We start from the raw sequence: 20,951 nt of genomic DNA, 5'->3' as shown, positions 1-20,951 counted from the left end.
GCTGCTATAAACATTGGGTGCATGTGCCTGCTGTTCTTTAATCCTTTCCCAGTACTCAGTGTCTGAGGTTAATCTATAGGGGTCTTCCTGATCCTGTTGAGGTTCAGAAGAAATATTTACTAACATGTCAAGGCATCCAGTCTAGGAATTAACTTCTGTCTCTCTATATTAAGCATATATGGATGGATACATAGAGAGGTAGATAAAAATTTTATTGAGCATAAAAAAAAAAAAAAAAAAAAAAAAAAGAGGTTAGAGTGGGAGAGAGCCAAAGCATAAGAGACTCTTAAAAACAGAACAAACTGAGGGCTGATGGGGGGTGGGAGGGAGGGGAGGGTGGGTGATGGGTATTGAAGAGGGCATCTTTTGGGTTGAGCACTGGGTGTTATATAGAAACCAATTTGACAATAAATTTCATATATTTAAAAAAGATAAAAAATAAAAAGGATTTTACACCATGAAAAAAATATATATATATAGATCCTCTGCTAAGTGTTTTAGATTTATTTATAGCAAGCCACTTTTCAGATGAGGAAACTGAGCCTTGGAAACAGATCATAAAGTGCTAGAGGTCATCCAGCTGGTAAGTGAACGAGTTGGACGTAAAATTAGGAGGATCTACATCAACACTTGTGTTCTTGCTCCTGAGAGATAGCCTAGTACCAAATGCAGGTCATGATTCTCCCTTGACATGAATTTATACACAGTCTTTGCAAGTCCTGAATTTAAACAGTCTTAAACAATAATGACCTTTTTTGGTTTTCTAAAATTTGAAAGACTAGTTTTAAAAAAAATACAGGAATGCCTAGGTGGCTCAGTCGGTTGAGCATCCAACTTTGGCTCAGGTCATGATCTCACGGTTTGTGAGTTTGAGCCCCATGCTGGGCTCTGTGCTGATAGCTCAGAGCCTGGAGCCTGCTTCTGACTCTGTGTCTCCCTCTCTCTCTGCCCCTCCCTCACTTGTGCCGTCTCACTCTCTCTCTGTCTCTCAAAAATAAATAAACATTTAAAAAAAAATTTAAATCAGATTCCCTGACAAGAAATCCTCAACTTGTTAGAGTTCAAATCAACCTTAAATAAGACTAGAAAGCATATTGATATATTTTATTAATGTGTCTTTCTTTTTTAATTTTAATAAGCTTTCACCCAAGTTGGGGCACAAACTCATGGCTCCAAGAGTCACATGCTTTACCAGCTGAGGCAGCCAGGTACCACTATTAATGAATGTACTTTTCAATTATTTATATTTTTATTAAAAATACTAGTTTTTTTTCATAAAGGAATATTTTTTCAGAAACAGGTTAAAAATAGACGCCTGTAATCATGTTTATAGATTCATCATAATTCCCTCTGAGTTAAATAGCTCCAGTTTAAGGTGACCATGAAATCAAACAGATGGGATTTCTAGGCTAATATATTGGTAGTACCTAATAGATACTTCCTCTCCCAAATTCCTCTTAAAATATGCATGAAAGTAATGCTAATATAAATACTATCTACTAGTTGTGAGCCAGGCCTTTTATGTACTGTTACATATATTTTCTCTAATTTTCTCAATTCCTATGCTAGGTGTCATCCTCATATTGCAGATGAAAAATCTGAGTCTGGTATTTTTTCAAAGGCAACAGAGCAAAATCACCACAACATAAGGAAAAATAAGAAAAAAAATATATAAATTCTGGTAGAAACTCCAATAGCCAGTGGGGTTTGAGAGCAACTTCTTGGACTATATAAGCTCTAGCTTGTGAACCAGAACTGTGTGGAGAATCCTGGTAAGATGACAAAGCCATTGTCTTACTGCTATGGGGATTCCCCAGTCCAGGAAATTAAGCTACACTGCACTTGTTCCCAGCCAAGCAGATACTATAGGTTAAGCCATCCCACTATGACTCATAAACTCTTTTCTTCCTATGTATGTATGTATGCAGAAGCCACATTTCTGGCACACCGTCCTATAGAGAGATATAGGAAAGATGAGAAATTCTATGAAAATGTAGTTAACCTCGTGCAGTGGTCTGAATGTGAACCTGTCAAATTTATGTCAAAATCCTAACTCTTACAGGTGATGGTATTACTAGGTAGGGCCTTTGGAAGGTGCTAAGTCAGGAAGGCAGAGCCCTCATGAATGGGATTAGTGCTTTGGAAGAGTTTCCAGAGAGATCTCTAGCCCCTCTGCTCATGGCATGATGATTCTTTAAATCTGTGAGTTGGAAGAGGGTCCCCACTGGACCACTCTGGTACCCTGGTCTCACACTTCTAGCCTCCAGAATTGTGAGCAACAAATTTCTGCTGTTTATAAACTACCGAGTCTATGATATTTAGTTACAGCACGAAGAACAGGCTGAGATGCCTCATAAAAAGTATTTAAGCAGTGAAAGGAAGAGCGCTGGCATCAGTGAATGCTACATTTGGTGGTGCAAAGGGGGAGACTGATGTAGTTTTCATAAACTCTGCTTGTAAGATCAAACCTTAAGCCTGCATCTTACTGTATAGTATGGTTAGGGACCCCCAAATCAGATGATATAAAAACTCAGAAGACAGACATATTTCTGAAAGTTATCTTCCACAAAAAATTTTAGGAAACATGTGTGTTACCAGCCAAGTTGTGCAAGTAAACATGATATTAATGTAACAAAAGCAGCCAAACATAAGAGGGAAAATATGCTGCGAGAAGAGTACACATAACAAAAGAGCTGTCGGTAATCAAATAAAATTCTAGATATCACAGGCATATCATAGCAGATATGAAATCCACATGGAAGAGGAAAAGTAACACCAGACAACTGAGATAAGTGGTTTGGGGGAGTACAGAATTGATAAGATCTTTCAGAATGTGGAGGAAAGTGACCTGAACTGGAACTAGAACTAATGATGGATATGGGGAGCAGAAAATGGAATTCAAATAAATCATTGGTGTTCCTGAGGGAGAAGAAAAAGAAAAATTGGAATGGAAATCAATCATCAAATGTACAATGGAACGTTTTTCCAGAATAAGACAAAAAAAACTGTACAGATTGAAAACATTCATAATGTCCTAGTCAAAATTCAGTGCAAAATATAATTGTCCAGATTTCTTGACAAAAAATTTAGGATAAAGATTTCCTACATTCATCCAAGAACAAAAAAATTAACCTATGTAAAAATAAAAAATGCAGCAGCCTTAGACTTTTCCTCTACAACAAAACACTAGAAGAAAACGGAATAATGTGTATAGAATTTATAGGGGAAAGTGTATGACCCAAGAATCCTATAAGAAATTGAGATAAAGGAAATCGAGAGAAGGTAGAAAATGTACACAGCAGATATTTTAACAAAAATGAAAGAAAACAGAAATTTAACAGGAAAAATCCTAACTAGTTACTACTTTAAAACATTCTCTTTAATTTGAGAGAATATTAAAATAGAAATATTTAAAGAGAATCTTAAAATACAATGTTAGGTGGCATCTGGGTGGCTCAGTTGGTTACGTGTCCAACTAGGTCTCAGCTCAGGTCCTGATCTCACAGTTTGTGGGTTAGATGCCCATGTGGGGCTCTGCACTGATGGCGTGGATTCCACTTGGGATTCTCTTTCCTCTTTCTCTCTCCGCCCCTCCCCTGCTTGCATGCACACTTTCTCTCAAAATAAATAAATACACCTTAAAATGTTCAAAATACAATGTTAGAAATATAGTCACAAAAAGCATAATATCAAGAAGCTATGAATTTTCTTTTACTACATTCTGCAAGTCATAAAACTTAAAATTGTATTTGGTGTAAATTCATAAATTTAAATGTTTTAAATATTAAAAATAACCAGCAATAGGGGTGCTTGGGCTGCTCAGTCAGTTAAACCTCCAACTTCAGCTCAGGTCATGATCTTGCAGTCCATGAGTTTAAGCCCCACATCAGGCTCTGTGCTGACAGCTCAGTGTCTAGAGCCTGCTTTGGATTCTGTGTCTCCCTCTCTCTCTCTGTCCCTCCCACACTCACGCTCTTTCTCTTTCTCTCTCAAAAATAAATAAGCATTAAAAAATAATAACCATTAATAAAACACTAGGTGGTTTACAAAAACGTAAGATGAGCAAAAAAGACTTGATGAATTCTTCTTCTAACTTTTCTGTGACTTTGATTCATTATCTTTGTTATGAAATAGACAGTGGTGGGTTTTGGAACTTACGGCTGTTGAGAAGATTCCTCATCTTTTTGCTGTCGATAGCTGCAATAAACAAAAATTGAATTAGTTGGTCAAAGAATATGTTCCTGTTTATATGTGATTTTGTTCAAATTATCACTAGAAGAAATGCTTATTATCCATCTTTCAAGAGGGCATGAGATTTTTCAGTCAAGTAATATATACAATAACTCAGATTTGATTTGGTCTAAAATGTATAATTTTACATAGAAATGAAAAGAGAGCGTTTTGTTATTTTCTGATTTTTGCTATGAAATCTGCAAAGGACATTGGGAAAGAATGGTAAGAATAAATATCCCTGATTGCCTTCTTTGGGAGCCCGAGCATAACTGGAGAGGCAACCTCTGATTCCCATGCAGCTGGTGCTCTCTGTATTAGGTGCACCAGACCATGCGTGTCAGGCACATGCCTGGTGGCCAGTGTAAAGGGGCAGTTCCAGGGAGCCAAGGGCATCACAGACTCTTCACAGCCCCATTTCCGGCCCTGGTCTATAAACAATAGGAATTCAGTCAATACAAGTTGATGGTCTTCTCTCACTGGGGATTCTTCCTCCTGGTGAATATTGTAGAAGGTTGCTGCTCAGGCAGCAGGAACTAGAGGCATGAAGAAGCTCTGATATACAGCCTGTCCAGGGACACTCTCCCCATACGACTTTATGCCTCCCTTCTGTGACATCTTTTTCCCTTCACACTTTTCTTCACGTTCTTTTGAGTTCAATTTCATTGCATTTTTTTTTTTTGGTTTGATGTTTGTTTTGTTTTGTTTATTTGTCAGAGAAAATTGAGAGGTATATAACGATTTCCTCAGGAACACTGACTTCTCCACAAGAAGGGATATGAACCCCAAACTGTACTAGAGGTTTCCTGGGCATTTCATTTCTCTTTATGTAACGGGAGATATATATGTGGCAGAAGAAAATGTTTGTAGCAGAATTTTGGTTATGGAGTATGGTTATAGAATATAATTATTTGATATTAAAACAATAACCCGTAGGGTAAAAAGTCAGTGTGCATGACCAAGAAGTCTGAAAAATTATTTTTAAAAATATTGGAAAAATTATTTTTTAATTGTAAAAAAAATCCCTTTGACATGTCTTTTATGATGGATATTTTATTTTAGCATATATGATCATGCATTAGGAGAAATTATATTATCAGGAATTGAAATTTAATTTCAGATTGCCCTTTATGGAATGCTGAAAAATATCATCTTTTACTTTGGCATATAATTGATTAACACTTAAGGTAGATAGTACACTCTTCATTATTTCTAATTCATGAAAGTTGTCATTACTGTGTGTGAGGATTCTATCTCAAAATGGATTTTAAGGGGGTTTCCTGATTTCTAAAAACAGAGAAATTAACTTTAAATAATCTTTTTCTTAAATTCATGGATACTTTGACGGGAACAGACTTTCTGGTCCAAAGGGCAAATCAGGAATCTCTGCCCTTGGTGTACTTAATCAGAACAATGAACAGAACCAGAGCACCTACCGCACGTGAGACATCTGCTAGTGTTTTTGGGGAGGGGGTAAGGAACTAAAAAGCCACAGTACTCGACCATGAAACTTATCATTGGAACCCCATGGTTATGCATCTCAGTTTAGATTCCAACTAGCTAAAGGTAGTTTTAATTTCTTAACATCTTTATTTTTGTCTACTTTTGGGGGGAAACAAAATAACTTTTTTGATTTTATTTTGTGAGGAATAAAGGAGGAAATAAACAAAACATTGTTTTAAGTTGGAAATGATCCAGAGAACTTCTTCATAGATCATGGCAATGGTTCTTCCTACAGTGGTAAACCTTTCTAAAGATGTTGGTTTTCTTGATACTATAGGCGCTCATCCCCAGAACTGACCTGTAAAGATCTCTGGGAGTCAGAACACCTGTGCTTTAATTTTGGCCCCCAAGGCTTGCTAATACCCTGTCTTATATCTTCCTTGAGGCTCAGATTCCTTACAGTGGTGAAAATAATACTTTCCCTCTCATGCTTTTGCAAAGGTCCAACATGATACATGGGAAAAAATTTAGAAACCTTAGCAAAACCCCTAATCAAATATGAAAATAAATTCCAAAATTAAAATTTGCCTTATAGTGAATTTATATTTTAGATTTACATTGCTATATCCGTGGTGAAGTCTTAAAATGGGAGAAGACATTGATCTAAATTCTTATGAAAAATAAAGAGGATTGCCAAGGAACCACAAAGATGATAAAAGGACTTACATGTGAGCGTGAATGATGATTTGTTTATAGTCAGAGGCAACTGTTTTGTCTTCAGACTTTGATATAAAATCCTCTCAATTTTTTTCTTGATTTGCTCAGCACTATCAGTAGATGGGTATCGAAACATAAGCACCATAAGGATGTTCATACCTTGTTCATCTGGACTAAAGAGCAAAAAAGCAGATAAATAGAGATAATAACAACAAAGCCACCTCTCTAATTATTAACTATTTTTACCTATTAAGATTCCCACTAAATTTTTAAAAATGGATGAAATATGTGTATATCAGATTTCTAAATTATTTCCAGAAACGCTGAGTAGGATACAGAGCTGAAAAAAATTGTTCTCTCTCCTTAATTAGGTCACAGTCTGCAGGCGGTAGTGAAAGGAAGACATGTTCATGAAATCATGCTTTATATGCACTTAAACAATCTGCTTTTGAAGACATTATAAGCCACGGTAACCAACACCATTTTTCAGTAGTGGTGTGGCAGAGACAATGCTTTGTGCCCATGAAACCCAGTTACCTTTGCCTCCTGACCACAGGGCTAAATTTCATTCCCTAGCCTCCTTTGCAGTTTATTGTAACTCTAGTGAATTCTGTGGGCAGAAATGATGTATCCCACTTCCAGCCTGGCCCCTGAAAACTTCCCATACCACCCTCCCTGCTTTCACTCTTCCTGGATTTGCCAACCAGATACCAAAGATCTAGTGGGCAATTCCATTCTGCAGTCCCTCCCAGTACCCATGTCCCCTGTGGCCACTTCTGACTCTTTGGACTATGTCATGGAAATGAAGTAAACCTTTATTGTGTTAAGTTATTTATGTTTTGGAATTTGATAGTTTACGTATGTTTGGTAAGTGGATAATTAGAGAAAGCACTTATTAAAATAAATGTTTTGATAAGAGGTTCAAAGATATGCATTTATACCATGTATAGGTCTAGAAAGCCTCTAGTTACCTCTTGAGAATGAATTTCACCTTGAAACATATAAAGAATCAAAGTAGGAAGGAAGGAGAGAGAAAGTAAAGTAAGAAAGGAAAAAAAGTGGAAGAGAGGAGAAGAAAAGGCAGGTTCTTCTTAACCACAGGTATTTTTATCGTCAAGAAATGAAGCAGACTACTAAGTATTACATATATTTATATTTGTATATTGATTGATAGCCACCGAAAAATTTTAAAATTTTTCACCAAAATGGGTAGAAAACAAGATACATTATTTCAGTAAATGCTAAGCCTTTTGGACATCATATAAAAAGTATATACTAATTATTAGATGGATTCTAATAATTTATTTGAGACTCATAACATATGTATGTTTAATTTATGCATACTGCCTCTCATCCAAAAATAAAAATGAAAAGCTATTAGAGATAATAATAAAAATGCAATGGCATTAAAGAAAAATCTTACTGCAGAGAGAGTCATAGTCTGATTATTGGATAGGCCTACAAAGAGGATAACCAAAAAGAGCTCATCTAAATTCTACTTAGCCCAGTACCAGTGCCATTCTTCCCCTTCCAGCATCTAATGACTGGCATTGCCTCCAGACATATTCCTGTCATGACTGGGAAATGTCTGTGCACCATAAGCTGACTACTCAGGTTTATGAAATCTTTGTGTTCCTGTAAAGATTTTCCCAAGGGAGCTGGGCAGTCATGTTGATCAAGTACTTCTTAAGGATACTGGCTTGAAGTTGCAAACTAAGTATACATACCTCAGTCTGATAACATGAGATTTGATAAACCGACCTCCTCCGGAAGAACGTCGAAATATCCTAGACATCTGATTAGAATAATTAAACAAGAGAAGTATTAGTCATAAGAAAAATGTTACTCCTTTGTCTTTCCTAGAGAGTTGAGGCAAAAATAAGAATTTTGTTTTTTTCCCAGACAGGAACTGGTTTATCACAGTGGTAAGACTAAAAGAGGTTCTAATTTTTGGAGAACTGAATAACTTTAACAAAACTGTATACTTTTGTGTCAGCTTCTGTAAAACAGGATAACAACAATATCTACCTCAGAGTTGTTTTGAAGATTAAATGAAATAATGTTTCACACATTTCACACCTTGCCCGTCATATAGCATACTATTGATAATGTTCATTTGATTATTGTCAAATGAATTTAAGTATCCGTGCTATTTTTAAAGGAAGCATCCTCACTTTTAAGAAAGCCCATCCTAAGTTTGTGGTATTTCCAAATATGGCATCCAGTCCATTGTTTGTTTCAACTCTTTGCTTTCTCTTAAAATTTTTTTTAATGTTTATTTTTTGAGAGAGAGAGAGAGAGAGAGAGAGAGAGACAGAGCCTGAGCTTGGGAGGGGCAGAGAGAGAGGGAGACACAGAATCCAAAGCAGAATCTAGATTCCAAGCTGTTATGACAGTACAGGGATCGACGCGGGGCTCTAACCCATGGACCATGAGATCATGACCTGAGCCGAAGTTGGATGCCCAACCGACTGAGCCACCCAGGCACCCCTCAACTCTTTGCTTTCTTAAATAATTATCCCATTACTAGAGCATTTGACATAATAAGTAAGGACGTGTCATTTGACTCTGACACCCTCACTTGTTAGTCATCTTTCCGTGGCAGGCAGGCTTCCAGCTGGTACCAGGTTCGGAAATAAGTTTCACCACACTCCATACCATCAGCATTTTATTACTCAGCTTCTCCAGCCTGAGCCATTGAAGGATTTGGATGTTCAGTGAGCTGATTTCCTGGGCCCTAATTCCCAAAAGACTGTTGAGGCACTGCCTCACAGTAAAAAGCACTGGACTGAGTGTCAGAAATCAGAAATTCCAGGTCCACATAAGTTTACAGAAGGCCCACCACCATGGTAAATCTTTCCCCTCAAATACTACATCCACTGGGAAGAGGGGATATTGCCTCCCTCTCCACAAGATTTCTCCCTCTCCTCGATGCCTTTAAACTAATAACAATGCTCAATAGATTTTACCTACTCAATATTGAATCTCTCTCCTTTCCTCCAACTCCACAGCTGTAGTCTAAAATCAGCTCCTTTGAAACTTGTGCCTGGGTCTCTGCAGCATCCCCTCACTGGCACGTTTATGTGGTTCTACTCTGTCTTTTCTCCCCTCAGTTGTTCCCCCACAATAGTACCAACTGGAGTGATATTCCCAAAGTGCAAATTTGAGGATGTGATCCTCCCACTTCAAGCCCTCTGTCTCCCTCAGCATGAGCTCTGCAATCTTATCCCTTCACTGGCCCTTGAGCCATCCCTACCTTCAAAGCCTATTTTTTCATCTACTGAGTTACTTGCTCTGTCCTAATCCCACTAGACTGATTCACACCTCTATGGCTTTGCACATTTCACTTCCCTCTTTCTACAATGCACTTTTTCCCTCTGCAATTCCTTTAATTACAGTTCTGATACTATTCAGACTCTCCAGTGACAAATAAGTTATCTTTGACTTGCCCTCCTCAAAGTTCAATACTCCTTTATTTGGGCCACCCCAGCAACTTGCACATGAGGCTGTTATAGCAATTATCACACCCGTTTACAATTGTGGCTTTCTCACTGTAGACTGTGAGCTATATGATGGTAGGGAGTGTGTCTGATTCATCTTTGTATTTCCAGTGTTTGGAACACTGCCTGGCCCACAGTAAACACTCAATGCATGTTTGATGAATTATGGTGAAAATCCATGAATGAATAAATGAATTAAAAATGAGCAATATGGTAAAGGGAAGAAGAGAATAGCACATTGTTTTGTTTTATCTGCAAATCTTATTGCAAAGTAGAAGTAGAAATCCTTTGAGGCACCTGGGTGGCTCAGTTGGTTAAGTGTCCGACTTTGGCTCAGGTCATGATCTTGTGCCCCGTGAGTTGGAACCCCATGTTGGGCTCTGTGCTGACAGCTCAGAGCCTGGAGCCTGCTTTGGAGTCTGTGTCTCTAGCTCTCTGCCCCTCCACCACTCAACTCTGTCTATCGCTCTCAAGAATAAATGAACATTAAAAAAATTAAAAATTTTTCCAAAAAGTAGAAATCTATGGGAATATAAAGCAAGGTGGGAGGCAGAAGACTCTAGTGGTGACCCCCCTTTTGTATTGTCATTCCAAGGGTTTGGATCAGTTTTGAGTTATGTCACTTACGATTTCACTAAGCTTCTCTGAATTCATTTTATTTTCCTGTATCAAGTATCCTGGAGAAAAATACGATTTTAAGGTCTGCAACAATTTACATAAATGTCCCCTGAAATTTTGAACTGTACACATAATGGCAGTAGGGGAAAGGATCAGGATTCTGTCATATCAGACAGATATAAGAAAGTACTAAGAATCTGTTCAAACTAGAATGTTATTGTTAACAAGCCTATCATCTCCTGAGGAGTTGACCTCTGTTTAAAAATGGATACAGTACAGGATTGATGTGACCACAAATAATAGTTTACATGTACTAAAGTCCATACTACACAGTATACATTGACCCAATTCCTTTGTTTAAACCTCACACCATCTTAGGAGTAAAGTATTTTTAAAATTCTCATCACCCTCATTTTGAAGATAAAAAAAAAAAACTGGATGAGGACACTTAAGTACACTGGTCTGAGGTGGCATAGGAAATGCTGATTCTGGCATTTGAACTCAGGGAATCTGGCCCTAGATCTGGTGTTCTCAAGTATATTAAGTAACACTGACAACTCTGAGCGATTTATATAGCTGATGACAGATGTTCAGGTTGGTGGAGGTAGAGAGGTCCTGGGGCAAGCAACTTTTAAAGAAGACCTCAAATACATCTTTTATGTCCTGAATCTAAACCTTATAAAAGATCATCTCTTGGGAGGTTGCTTTTTTTTTCTGCTTCTGAAAAACTGTTCCTTTTCAGACACCTAATCATTATTGTAAGCAAATTCTAGAGAAAATTAACAACTTATGTTTATATTTTTCTGAGAACTCAGTAATACTACATTTAGTCCAAATTACAAAAACAAATTGTATCCTTCCCTTTTCATGTCCAAATCAAAGAATAGTTGTTGTTGTTGTCGTTGTTTTTTAGAGATTGTTCTATTTAAAACAAGATAGAGTTTAAGCTAAAATGGGGGGAAAGTTCACCTTAAAATCAGATCCCACTTGTAGTCCTTGGCTTGAACTCCAGCATCAAAAAACAAAATGACGTGTTTGAAACAATACGTGTGACTCTGACTAATAGGACATCCAGTTACTATCTTTCACAAGCTTGAGCTTGCACCTTCCCTCTGGCTGGGAACTACATTCAGATTAAGTCCTCATAAAGATCAGTAGTTACTGGATGCCACCTAGGGAATCCCTTTCCAGGTCCACCCATGAAAATAAGCCAGGCAAGTTTAAATATTTTCTGCTACTGTCAGGGAAATATATAAGAACAGAGGGTGAATACACCAATAAAACAAATCCTTTGTCCCTTTCCTCTCCAAGAAAACTTCCTCTTAGCTTAAAAGAATTTTTCCTTCCTCTGAACTCCTAGAATACCTTTCATTCACATCATATATATTTGACAATTACATTCTGTACTGTGGAAGCTTTCATATTACCAAATCATCTTCTTGTCTAATTTTTCAGTTTGTATTCTTTTACACGCACAGAATTTTATACATAAACTATATTATAAACTACAATAAGCAAGAGACTGTGCTATTCAAATCTTGGCATTCTTCATAGTCTTACACAAAATAGGTACACAATAACATTTTCATTAACTGATTCTCCAGCTGTGGTTAATCATAAACAACAGTGTGAAGAAAAAAAAAATGCTGGCTTTTGCATATCTTCATGTCTTTTTCACTATATTCTGTCCCCTTCCTTTTTTTTCTCATTTACTTATTCATTCAACACAATGGATCAAGAGTTTTCTATGTGTAAGGCACTGTGACAACACTGGATAAAAATTAGTAAATGAGGTACCTGGGTAGTTCAGTTGGCCGGGGTTCAACTCTTGATTTTGGCTCAGGTCATGATCTCACAGTTCATGAGTTCAAGCCTCACATCAGGCTCTGTGCTGACAATGCGGAGCCTGCTTGGATTGTTTCTCTCCCTCTCTCTCTGCACCTCCCCCTTGTGCTCGCTCTCTCTCTCTCTCTCTCACAATAAATAAACATTAAAAATTAGTAAATAAAAAGTTGTGGTCCCTGAACTCATAGAATAGAGGGACAGCAATAAGCAAAAATAAATTAATTACAAGAGGCAACTCATATAGTTAAGTAAGATAGTTTTATGGTTGGAGGGTCTATAATATGTAAGGGTTTTCCAAGGAGGGACATTTAAGTGAAATCTAAAAAATCAGAAAGAGTAAGCAAGAGCAAGATCATGGGACAATCTTCCAGGTAGAAGAAATTGAATGTGCAGATTATCCCCCACCCCTCAAAAAAAAAAAGTCAATATGATAGAGAACAGTGAGAAAGGAGGAGTGTAGAAATTGGAGGAATAGTCAGAGGCAGAGCATTAAGCTCCTTAGACAACTTTGTAAAAAGTTTGGATTTTATTATAAGTACATAAAATGACTTATTCTAAGCTACTTATGAAATTTTAACCAAAATAAAACCTATCGTATGGGGTTTTTAGTTTTTTTATTTTATTTATTTTGAGAGAGACAGAGACAGTGTGAGTGGGGGAGTGGCAGAAAGAGAGGGAGACAGAGAATCCCCTGCAGGCTCCGCACTGTCAGCACATAGCCTGATGGGGGGCTCAAACTCATGAAACCATGAGATCATGACCTGAGCCTAAACCAAGAGTCAGACACTTAACCAACTGAGCCACCCAGGTGCTCCTATAATGTGTTTTTAACATCTGGTTGCTATGTAGACAGATATTAGAGGGAGCCTGAGTGGAAGCAATGATTATGGTGAGCTGGCTATGTGAATGATTATCTAGGTCCAGGATAGAGATAGTGAATTAGAAGTAGAAACATCAAATGTGAATGGATTAGACATGAGGATAAGGAAAAATACTATTCTAGCAACTAGATGGACAGTGATGCCATTTGTTGAGTGGAAAAATGTAGGAAAGAGAGAGTGAGAAGGCAACAACTTTCAAAAACTGGATTTAGTTATAACTTCGAGATGCCTGTGAGAAATCCATGTGGAAATGTCAAGTAGGCCATTGAACGTACAAGTCTAGGGTTCAGAGATATCTGGGTTAGAGATAAAAATTTTTAGAATTAGAGTTATTGTATACCCATTGGTACTTCCCCTTTTTTTTCTGCTAAGAGATCCCTGCTTGCCTACAGAGAACTCATTCCATATGATCCAGTTGAAATTAAACTTGCCCCTTCTCCCACCTAACACCAGGTGGCACAGGTTTACTCTCTTGGTCACAGTGATTAGTGAAGGGTTGAGGAGGTATTCCAACTTTAGCCAACTATGTTGATTCTTCAAAATTTCCTTCAAGGACTATTACGGAAAAATTTCTTTTCTTGCTTCAGTTAATAACCTGGTAACATGTGAATATAGAATAAATGTAAGCTATTTTGTCTGCCACATGGAGAATAATAATAATAGCTTGAAGACACTGTTTGAGCCTCTGAATCCCACCATATCTGAAGTCAAATGAATCTCTAGGTTCTCCCACAGTCTTCTCTCCCTCCCTTCCTCCTTTCCTTCCTTCCTTCCTTCCTTCCTTCTGTTTGACTTGTTAATTGGGTTTCTGGTACTTTCTACCCAAAGTGTTCCATTTATTATGGGAATAGGAATTTACAGAGCAACAGAGCAACAGAAGAAGAAGAAGCAAAGTCAGGATCATGTCTCAGATGATCTGGAGGCCTAGTCAATGGGAATTATATGTCTATAATCACTTACACGCAAATTTTTTTTTTCCTCTTTCTTAAGGAGTTTCTTAAGAAGCTGAAATCACTTACAGATGATGAGTTGTGGTAAAAGATGAAATGTAGCATACTTGTTCCCTATCTAAGCTGCATTTACTGGGAAGGTGTACTTATAATCCAGCTTCTAGAAATATTGATTGGGAACAGCTTACACCTGTACTTCTCCGGAGGCCTGCCTTGTCTAGCCTGAGCACCTCACTTATTGATGTCTGGGAGCTTATGCTCCACCTTACCTGGACAGCTCTAATTGGTATAACATAAATAGCCCAACCCTCTTATCTCTGGGTGCAATCACCTGTGAAGTAATTTAGTAATAATCTTTTGGATTATTCTGAGCATTGATTTTCAAAGTGAAGCTAATGATTCATAGAGGATGTGAAAAATATTAGAACTTCTATTTATATTTATTTTTCAATTAAAAAAAAACAAGTTTTCAGAGCACTGGCCCTAAGGTGTGGAATCTTTCCAAGAACGCACTGATTACTTATCTAACATCTCCAAGGGGAAAGTGAAGATCAGTCTGTGTTAGAATATCTAGCTGAGTGCTAGTCTTAGAAAAGGTACACAGTAATTCCTTGCTGCATTGCATTGAATTAAATAGTCACTCTTCAGTGACTTTTTAACATAATTAAACTAGCAATTCTTAGAATGAAAACAATTATCTTGTTTTAATTACTATATTAGTTATTTTTTAAACTCTGCCAAAAACAATGGAGCACACGTCAAAATATAAATCTGTTTTCTAAACAAAACAGTTTTGTGGCAAACCCTACCACACATCTTGCTCTGGCATTTCAGATGGGCCTTGGGGCAGAGAATGACACTAGAGAAAATAACTATCTTAATTTTTTTTTTTTTTTGCTGAACCTAATATTGGAGCACCTAAATATATGAAATAAATATTAACAGAAATGTAGGGAGAAATTAGCAGCAATACAATAATAGAGAATTTCAATAACCCACTTGACACACTGACTAGATCATTCAGTCAGAAAATCAATGCAGAAACAGAGCTGAACACAATAAATTAAATGACCTAAAAGACATATACAGAACATGCCCTACAATAACAGCAGAATACACATTTTTCTCAAGTATGCATGGAACATTCTCTAGGATAGATCATATGTTAGGCTATAATCAAATTTCAATAAATTTAAGAAGATTGAAATATCAGTTATCTTTTCTGATCACAATGGTATAAAACTAGAAATCAATAACAATAGGAAAATAAGAAAATTCACAAATATGTGGAGATAAAACAACACATTCCTGAGTAAGCAATAAATCAAAGAAGAAATCAAAAGCAAAAACATCTTTAAAAAAGCAAAAAAAAAAATCTTGAGACAAATTGAATATTGATACACAACATACCAAAACTTAAGTGATACATAAAAAGCAATTATAAGAGGGAAGTTTATAGTGATAAACACTACATCAAGAAAGAAGAATCTACAATAAAAAACCTAACTTTATACCTCAAGGAACTAGAAAAAATAAACAAATAAAAACTAAGCCCAAAGTTAGCAGAAGGAAGGAAATAGATCAGAGCAGAAATAAATGAAATAGAGACCATAAAAATAATAGAGAAGATCAATGAAACCAAGAATAGGCTTTTGGAGAAGTTAAACAAAATTGACAAACCTTTAGTTAAACTAAGAAAAAAAGAGAGAAGACTCAAATAAATAAAATCAAGAATGGAAGAGGAGACATTACAACTGATACACAGAAATAAAAAGGATCGTAGGAGACTGCTATGAACAATTACAAGCCAAAAATTGGATAACATGGAAGAAATAGGTATATTCCTGGAAACATGCAACCTATCAAAACTAAGTCATGAAGATACAGGAAATCTTTAAAGACCAATAACATAAAGGAGACTGAATCAGTAAACAATAATCTTGCGACAAAGAAAAGTACAGGACTAGATGGCTTTACTGGTGAATTCTACCAAACATTTAAAGAAGTAATACCAATCACCTCAAACTCTTCCAAAAAATTGAACAGGAAGAAATACTTCTAAACTAATTCTATGAGGCCAGCATTACCTGCTACCAGAACCAGAGAAGACTATAGGAAAAGTACAGGCTAATATTCCTGATGAAACATAGATGCAAAAACTCTAAACAAAATGCTAGCAAACCAAATTCAACAACACATAAAAGGATCATACACCATGATCAAGTAGGATTTATCCCTGAAATACAAGAATGGTTCAACATAAGCACATTGATAAATGTAACACACCACATTAACGGAATGAAAAATAAAAATCATATGATCATCTTAATGGAGACAGAAGAAGCATTTGATAAAATTCAACATCCTTTCATGAGTAAAAACTCTTAACAAATTAGGCATGTACCTTAACATAGTAAAGGTCATATATGACAAGCCCACGGCTAACATCATATTCAGTGGTGAAAAGCTGAAAGCTTTTCCTTTAATCAGAAACAAGACAAGGATGTCCATTCTCACCACTTCTGTTCAACCCAGTGCTGAAAATCCCAGCTATTGAAGAAAACAAAAATCCCAGATAAGAGAAACAAATAAAAGGCATCCAAATCAGAATTGAAGAAGTAAAATTCTCTTAACAAATGACATGATCTTACAGTAGAAAACCCTAAAGATTACACATGTTTCCTCCCCACACACCTCACAAACCTGTTAGAACTAATCAATGAATTCATTGAAGTTGGAAGATACACAATCAAAATACAAAAGTCAGTCACATTTCTATACACTAATAATGAACTATCTAAAAAAGAAATTAAGAAAATAATATAATTTTCAATAGCATCAAAAACAATAAAATATGTACTAGTAAACTAGTAAACTTAACCAAGGAGGTGAAAGATTTGTACACTGAAAATGATAAAACATTGATAAAAGAAATTGAAGAAGACACAAACAAATGGAAAGATATCTTGTGTTCATGGATTAGAAAAATTAGTATTGTTAAAATGTCCATTCTACCCAAAGCAATCTACAGATTCAATATAATACCTATCAAAATTACAATGGCAATTTTCCACAGATAGAAAAACAATCATAAAATTCATATTGAACCACAAAAGACCCTGAATAGCCAAAGCAATCTTGAATAAGAACAAAGCTGAGGGCATCACACTTCTTGAATTCAAATTATATTACAAAATTATAGTAATCAAAACAGTATGATACTGGCACAAAACCCAATATGTAGACCAATAGAAAAGAATAGACTACCCAAAAATAAAACCATGCATATATGGTCAACTAATCCTTGGCAAGGTCACCTAGAATACAAAATGGGGAAAGTATAATCTCTTCAACAAATGGTCTTAGGAAAACTGGTTTTTCACATGCAGAAGAATGAAATTAGATTCTTATCCTACTCCATATACAAAATGGATTAAAGTCTTACATTTAAGACCTGAAGCCATGAAACTCCTAGAAAAAAAACATGGAGAAAAAGGCCCTTGACACTGGTCCTGGCAATGATTTTTTGTATATGACACCAAAATCAGGTAAATAAATAAATAAATAAATAAATAAATAAATAAAATAAGCCAAAAATAAACAAGTGGGATTACATTAAATTAATAGCTTCTGCATGGCAAAGGAAACCATCAACAAAATGAAAAAGCAACCTATGGGATGAGAGAAAATATTTGCAAATCATATAGTCGATAAAGGGTTAATATCCAAAATATAAGCAATGACAAAAAAAAGAGCTTTTACTATTAAATCTAACCAAAGATGAATAAGACCTTTAAGAAAAACACTTTAAAGCTTTATTGAAATATAGTAAATATGGGTAAATAAATGAAGATATCAATTATTTCTCTAAATCTCTCGATTTGAAGCAATCTGAATAAAAATCCCAATATAAATGTTTGTATGTGTGCATATGTGTGTATTATTTGATATGAAAAGAAAAGGGTTAAGAATAACTAAGACATCCCTGAAGAAGATGGTGATAAATTCAGGTGTACTGGGTTGAATGATGGCCCCCTAAAAAGATATGTCTAAGTCTGGGAACATGTGAATGTGATCTTATTTGGTAGAATCTTTGCAGATCCTATGTTAAGGATTTCAAGATAAAACCAATGTGGTTTTATCCAGGAAAATCCTGAATCTAATGATTTTAATTTAATAATCCAATGTCTTTATTGGAGTGGAGAAGCACAGAGCAAAAGGTCAGGTGAAGATGGAAACACAGATCGCAGTTATGTAGCTATGTCAGGGAATGCCTGAACCTACCAGAAGCTGAAAGAGGCAAATAAAGATTCTTCCCTAGAACATTTCAAGGAACCCAGCCCTGTTAATACCTTGATTTCAGATTTCTAGCCTCCATAACTGTGAGAGAATAAATTTCTGTTATTTTAATCCACTAGTTTTTGGTAATTTGGTACAGCAACACTAAGAAACTAATATAACCAGTATCAACACTTACTGTCAAACTGCAGAGGTTAAAACATTGTGGTACTGACACAATGCAAAACAAGCTGATTGATGGAACAGATTAGAGAGCCCAGCAACATCCAGATTCACATATGGAAACTTGATTTGTGGCAGAAATGGCATGGCATATCAGCCAAAAAAAAAAAAGACTGCTCAATCAGTGGTGCTAAGAGAACTGCTTACTCATATGGGGGGGGGGGGGGGGGGTTGAAATGAAATTAAATCTCTAAATCAAACACATATGCAAATATCAACTCCATGTAGAATGAATGCTTAAATGCAAAAAGGAAAAAGGATTTTTTTTGACAGTGACATCAGTATCAGAAAGGATTTCTTTTACAAACACAAAGGGCACTAATAACAAAAGAATGATGTACGTAACTATATTAAAACTGAGAATACTGTTCATTAAAATATGTTATAAAGAAAATGAAAAGGCAAGCCACAAAATGGAAAAAAGGATTGAATTGAAAGAATTTTTCAATAATATAATGAACAAAGTATTCATTTCCCAAAAATGTTTCTAAGAAAAAATTAAAAACCAAAAATACAAGAAGACATGGTCATATTACACTGTATGTTAACTAAAGAAAAAAGAAAGAAAAAAGAAAAGTAATGGGAAAAAAATCATGAGTAGATATTTATAAAGGACAAAATACAAATGGTTGCTAACCACTGGTGAACCTTATTAATAATCAGGAAAATGCAAATTAAATCCACAATGAGTTACCGTTTTATACAGATACCAGTTTGGCAAAAGTCAATTTTGTAGAAAATTTTGGTGAGTAGGAAGGGCAAGATGAACTCTCATGCCCTGCTGGTGGTGGTGTAAATGTCTACAAACCCCCTGGAAAACCATTGATAAAAATCTGCTAAAGCTAAGTATTAGCATTACCTATAACCCAGCAAACCATCTGTTTGGTTCATGACCTACGGGAGGCTCTTGCACATGCACTAGGAGTACATGTGCTAAACTGAAAGGATGTTAATTAGCTGCATTATTCAGAATTACAAAGTAGCTCAAATGTTTGTCAATTGCAGAATGAATTAATAATTAGTAGTATATTCTTTTTAGGGCATTCTACACTGAAGTGAAAATAAATGAGCTATAGCTACATGCATCAAAATGGGAAAAATCTCAAAAATATAATGTTGAGTGAAAGAATGAAATCACAGAAGGATATAATATGATTACATTTACATAAAGTTCAAAAGAGGTAAAATTGCATACTATGCTATTTGAGTATGCATAAATAGGTGATAAAACCACAGAATGATTAAATCCAAATTCAAAATAGAAATGTTTAACTATGAAGAAGAGAGAGAGAGAAGAACATATAGAGGTTTCAGAAGTACTGGTAAAGTTCTGAAAACTGGTGGTGGGTTCTTGGATATTCTTTGAAATGTTTTACACACTTTTTAAAGTATGATGATATCCCAACAAAAATGAATGAAATATCAAATTTCAAATACCAAGACACATCATTATGAAATTTTAGAAAACAAAAAATAGAGTACAAAATCTTCTAGAGAAAGAAGACATTTCCTTAAAAGAAACACCATCTCTCATCAGCTGCATGTGATAGAATAAAAAAAATGAAGCAAGGTTTCAGATGGTCTGAAGAGAAGTGATTTTCAATTTAAAGTTTTATATTCGAACTGTTGCTTGAGTGGAACATAGGACTTTTTTCCAACATAAAGTAATTCATAAATGTTACCTCCCATGCACTTTTTTCTTAAGGAAGGTGCTTGAGGACATAACCCACCATATCAAGGAAAATATGGGATTCAAGAAGCAATGGATCTCACATGCTAGAGCAGTCCTGTTTTGACCCAGGTTACCTCTCTGAAGTGGACCTAGAAAGCAACCAGTTCAAATTGAAGCAGAAAGCACAAAGTTTTGAGAAGAATGAAAGAAATAAAGAAATATTGAGACTTTGGACATATCTGAAGATATAGCAAAATGGTGGAGAACTTTAAAAAAATAAGTGAGTTGTATTTAAAATTGCTTCTGGGAGCATTCTTCTTTGAATAGCATAAAAATTGCTGCAACATGGTTATAAAAAACACTTGTTAAATGACAAACACTATTTAAACAACTATGGAAATGAAAAATACTTTCATTGGTCTTCAATAGTTAGAATCAACCTACATATAGATAAATAACTAAATAAAATGCAAATACTTTCCTACATTGTTAATAATTCAGAGAAAGGAAAGTAAAATGAGTGAAGGGTTGGAGTGCTAAGGTCATCTTTTAATTGAGCTAGTATTTACAGCTA

General features: G+C 35.7%; 1 protein-coding gene across 1 annotated transcript in view; it reads right to left on the bottom strand.

Moving 5' to 3' along the window:
- The window catches only part of LOC122218498 (transmembrane protease serine 11F), a 48,359-nt gene that overhangs the window by 9,342 nt on the left and 18,066 nt on the right, over positions 1-20,951 (bottom strand). Inside the window, exons 6-8 of the mRNA XM_042936718.1 lie at positions 8,118-8,185; positions 6,400-6,563; positions 4,159-4,197 (exon numbers count right to left, since the gene is read on the bottom strand). Of these exons, the coding sequence (XP_042792652.1) occupies positions 4,159-4,197; positions 6,400-6,563; positions 8,118-8,185 (271 nt within the window). The remainder of the gene's footprint in view (positions 1-4,158; positions 4,198-6,399; positions 6,564-8,117; positions 8,186-20,951) is intronic.

This window comes from Panthera leo, chromosome B1, assembly GCF_018350215.1.
Source record: "Panthera leo isolate Ple1 chromosome B1, P.leo_Ple1_pat1.1, whole genome shotgun sequence".
NCBI lineage: Eukaryota > Metazoa > Chordata > Mammalia > Carnivora > Felidae > Panthera > Panthera leo.
This window is presented reverse-complemented; position numbering and strand designations above follow the sequence as displayed.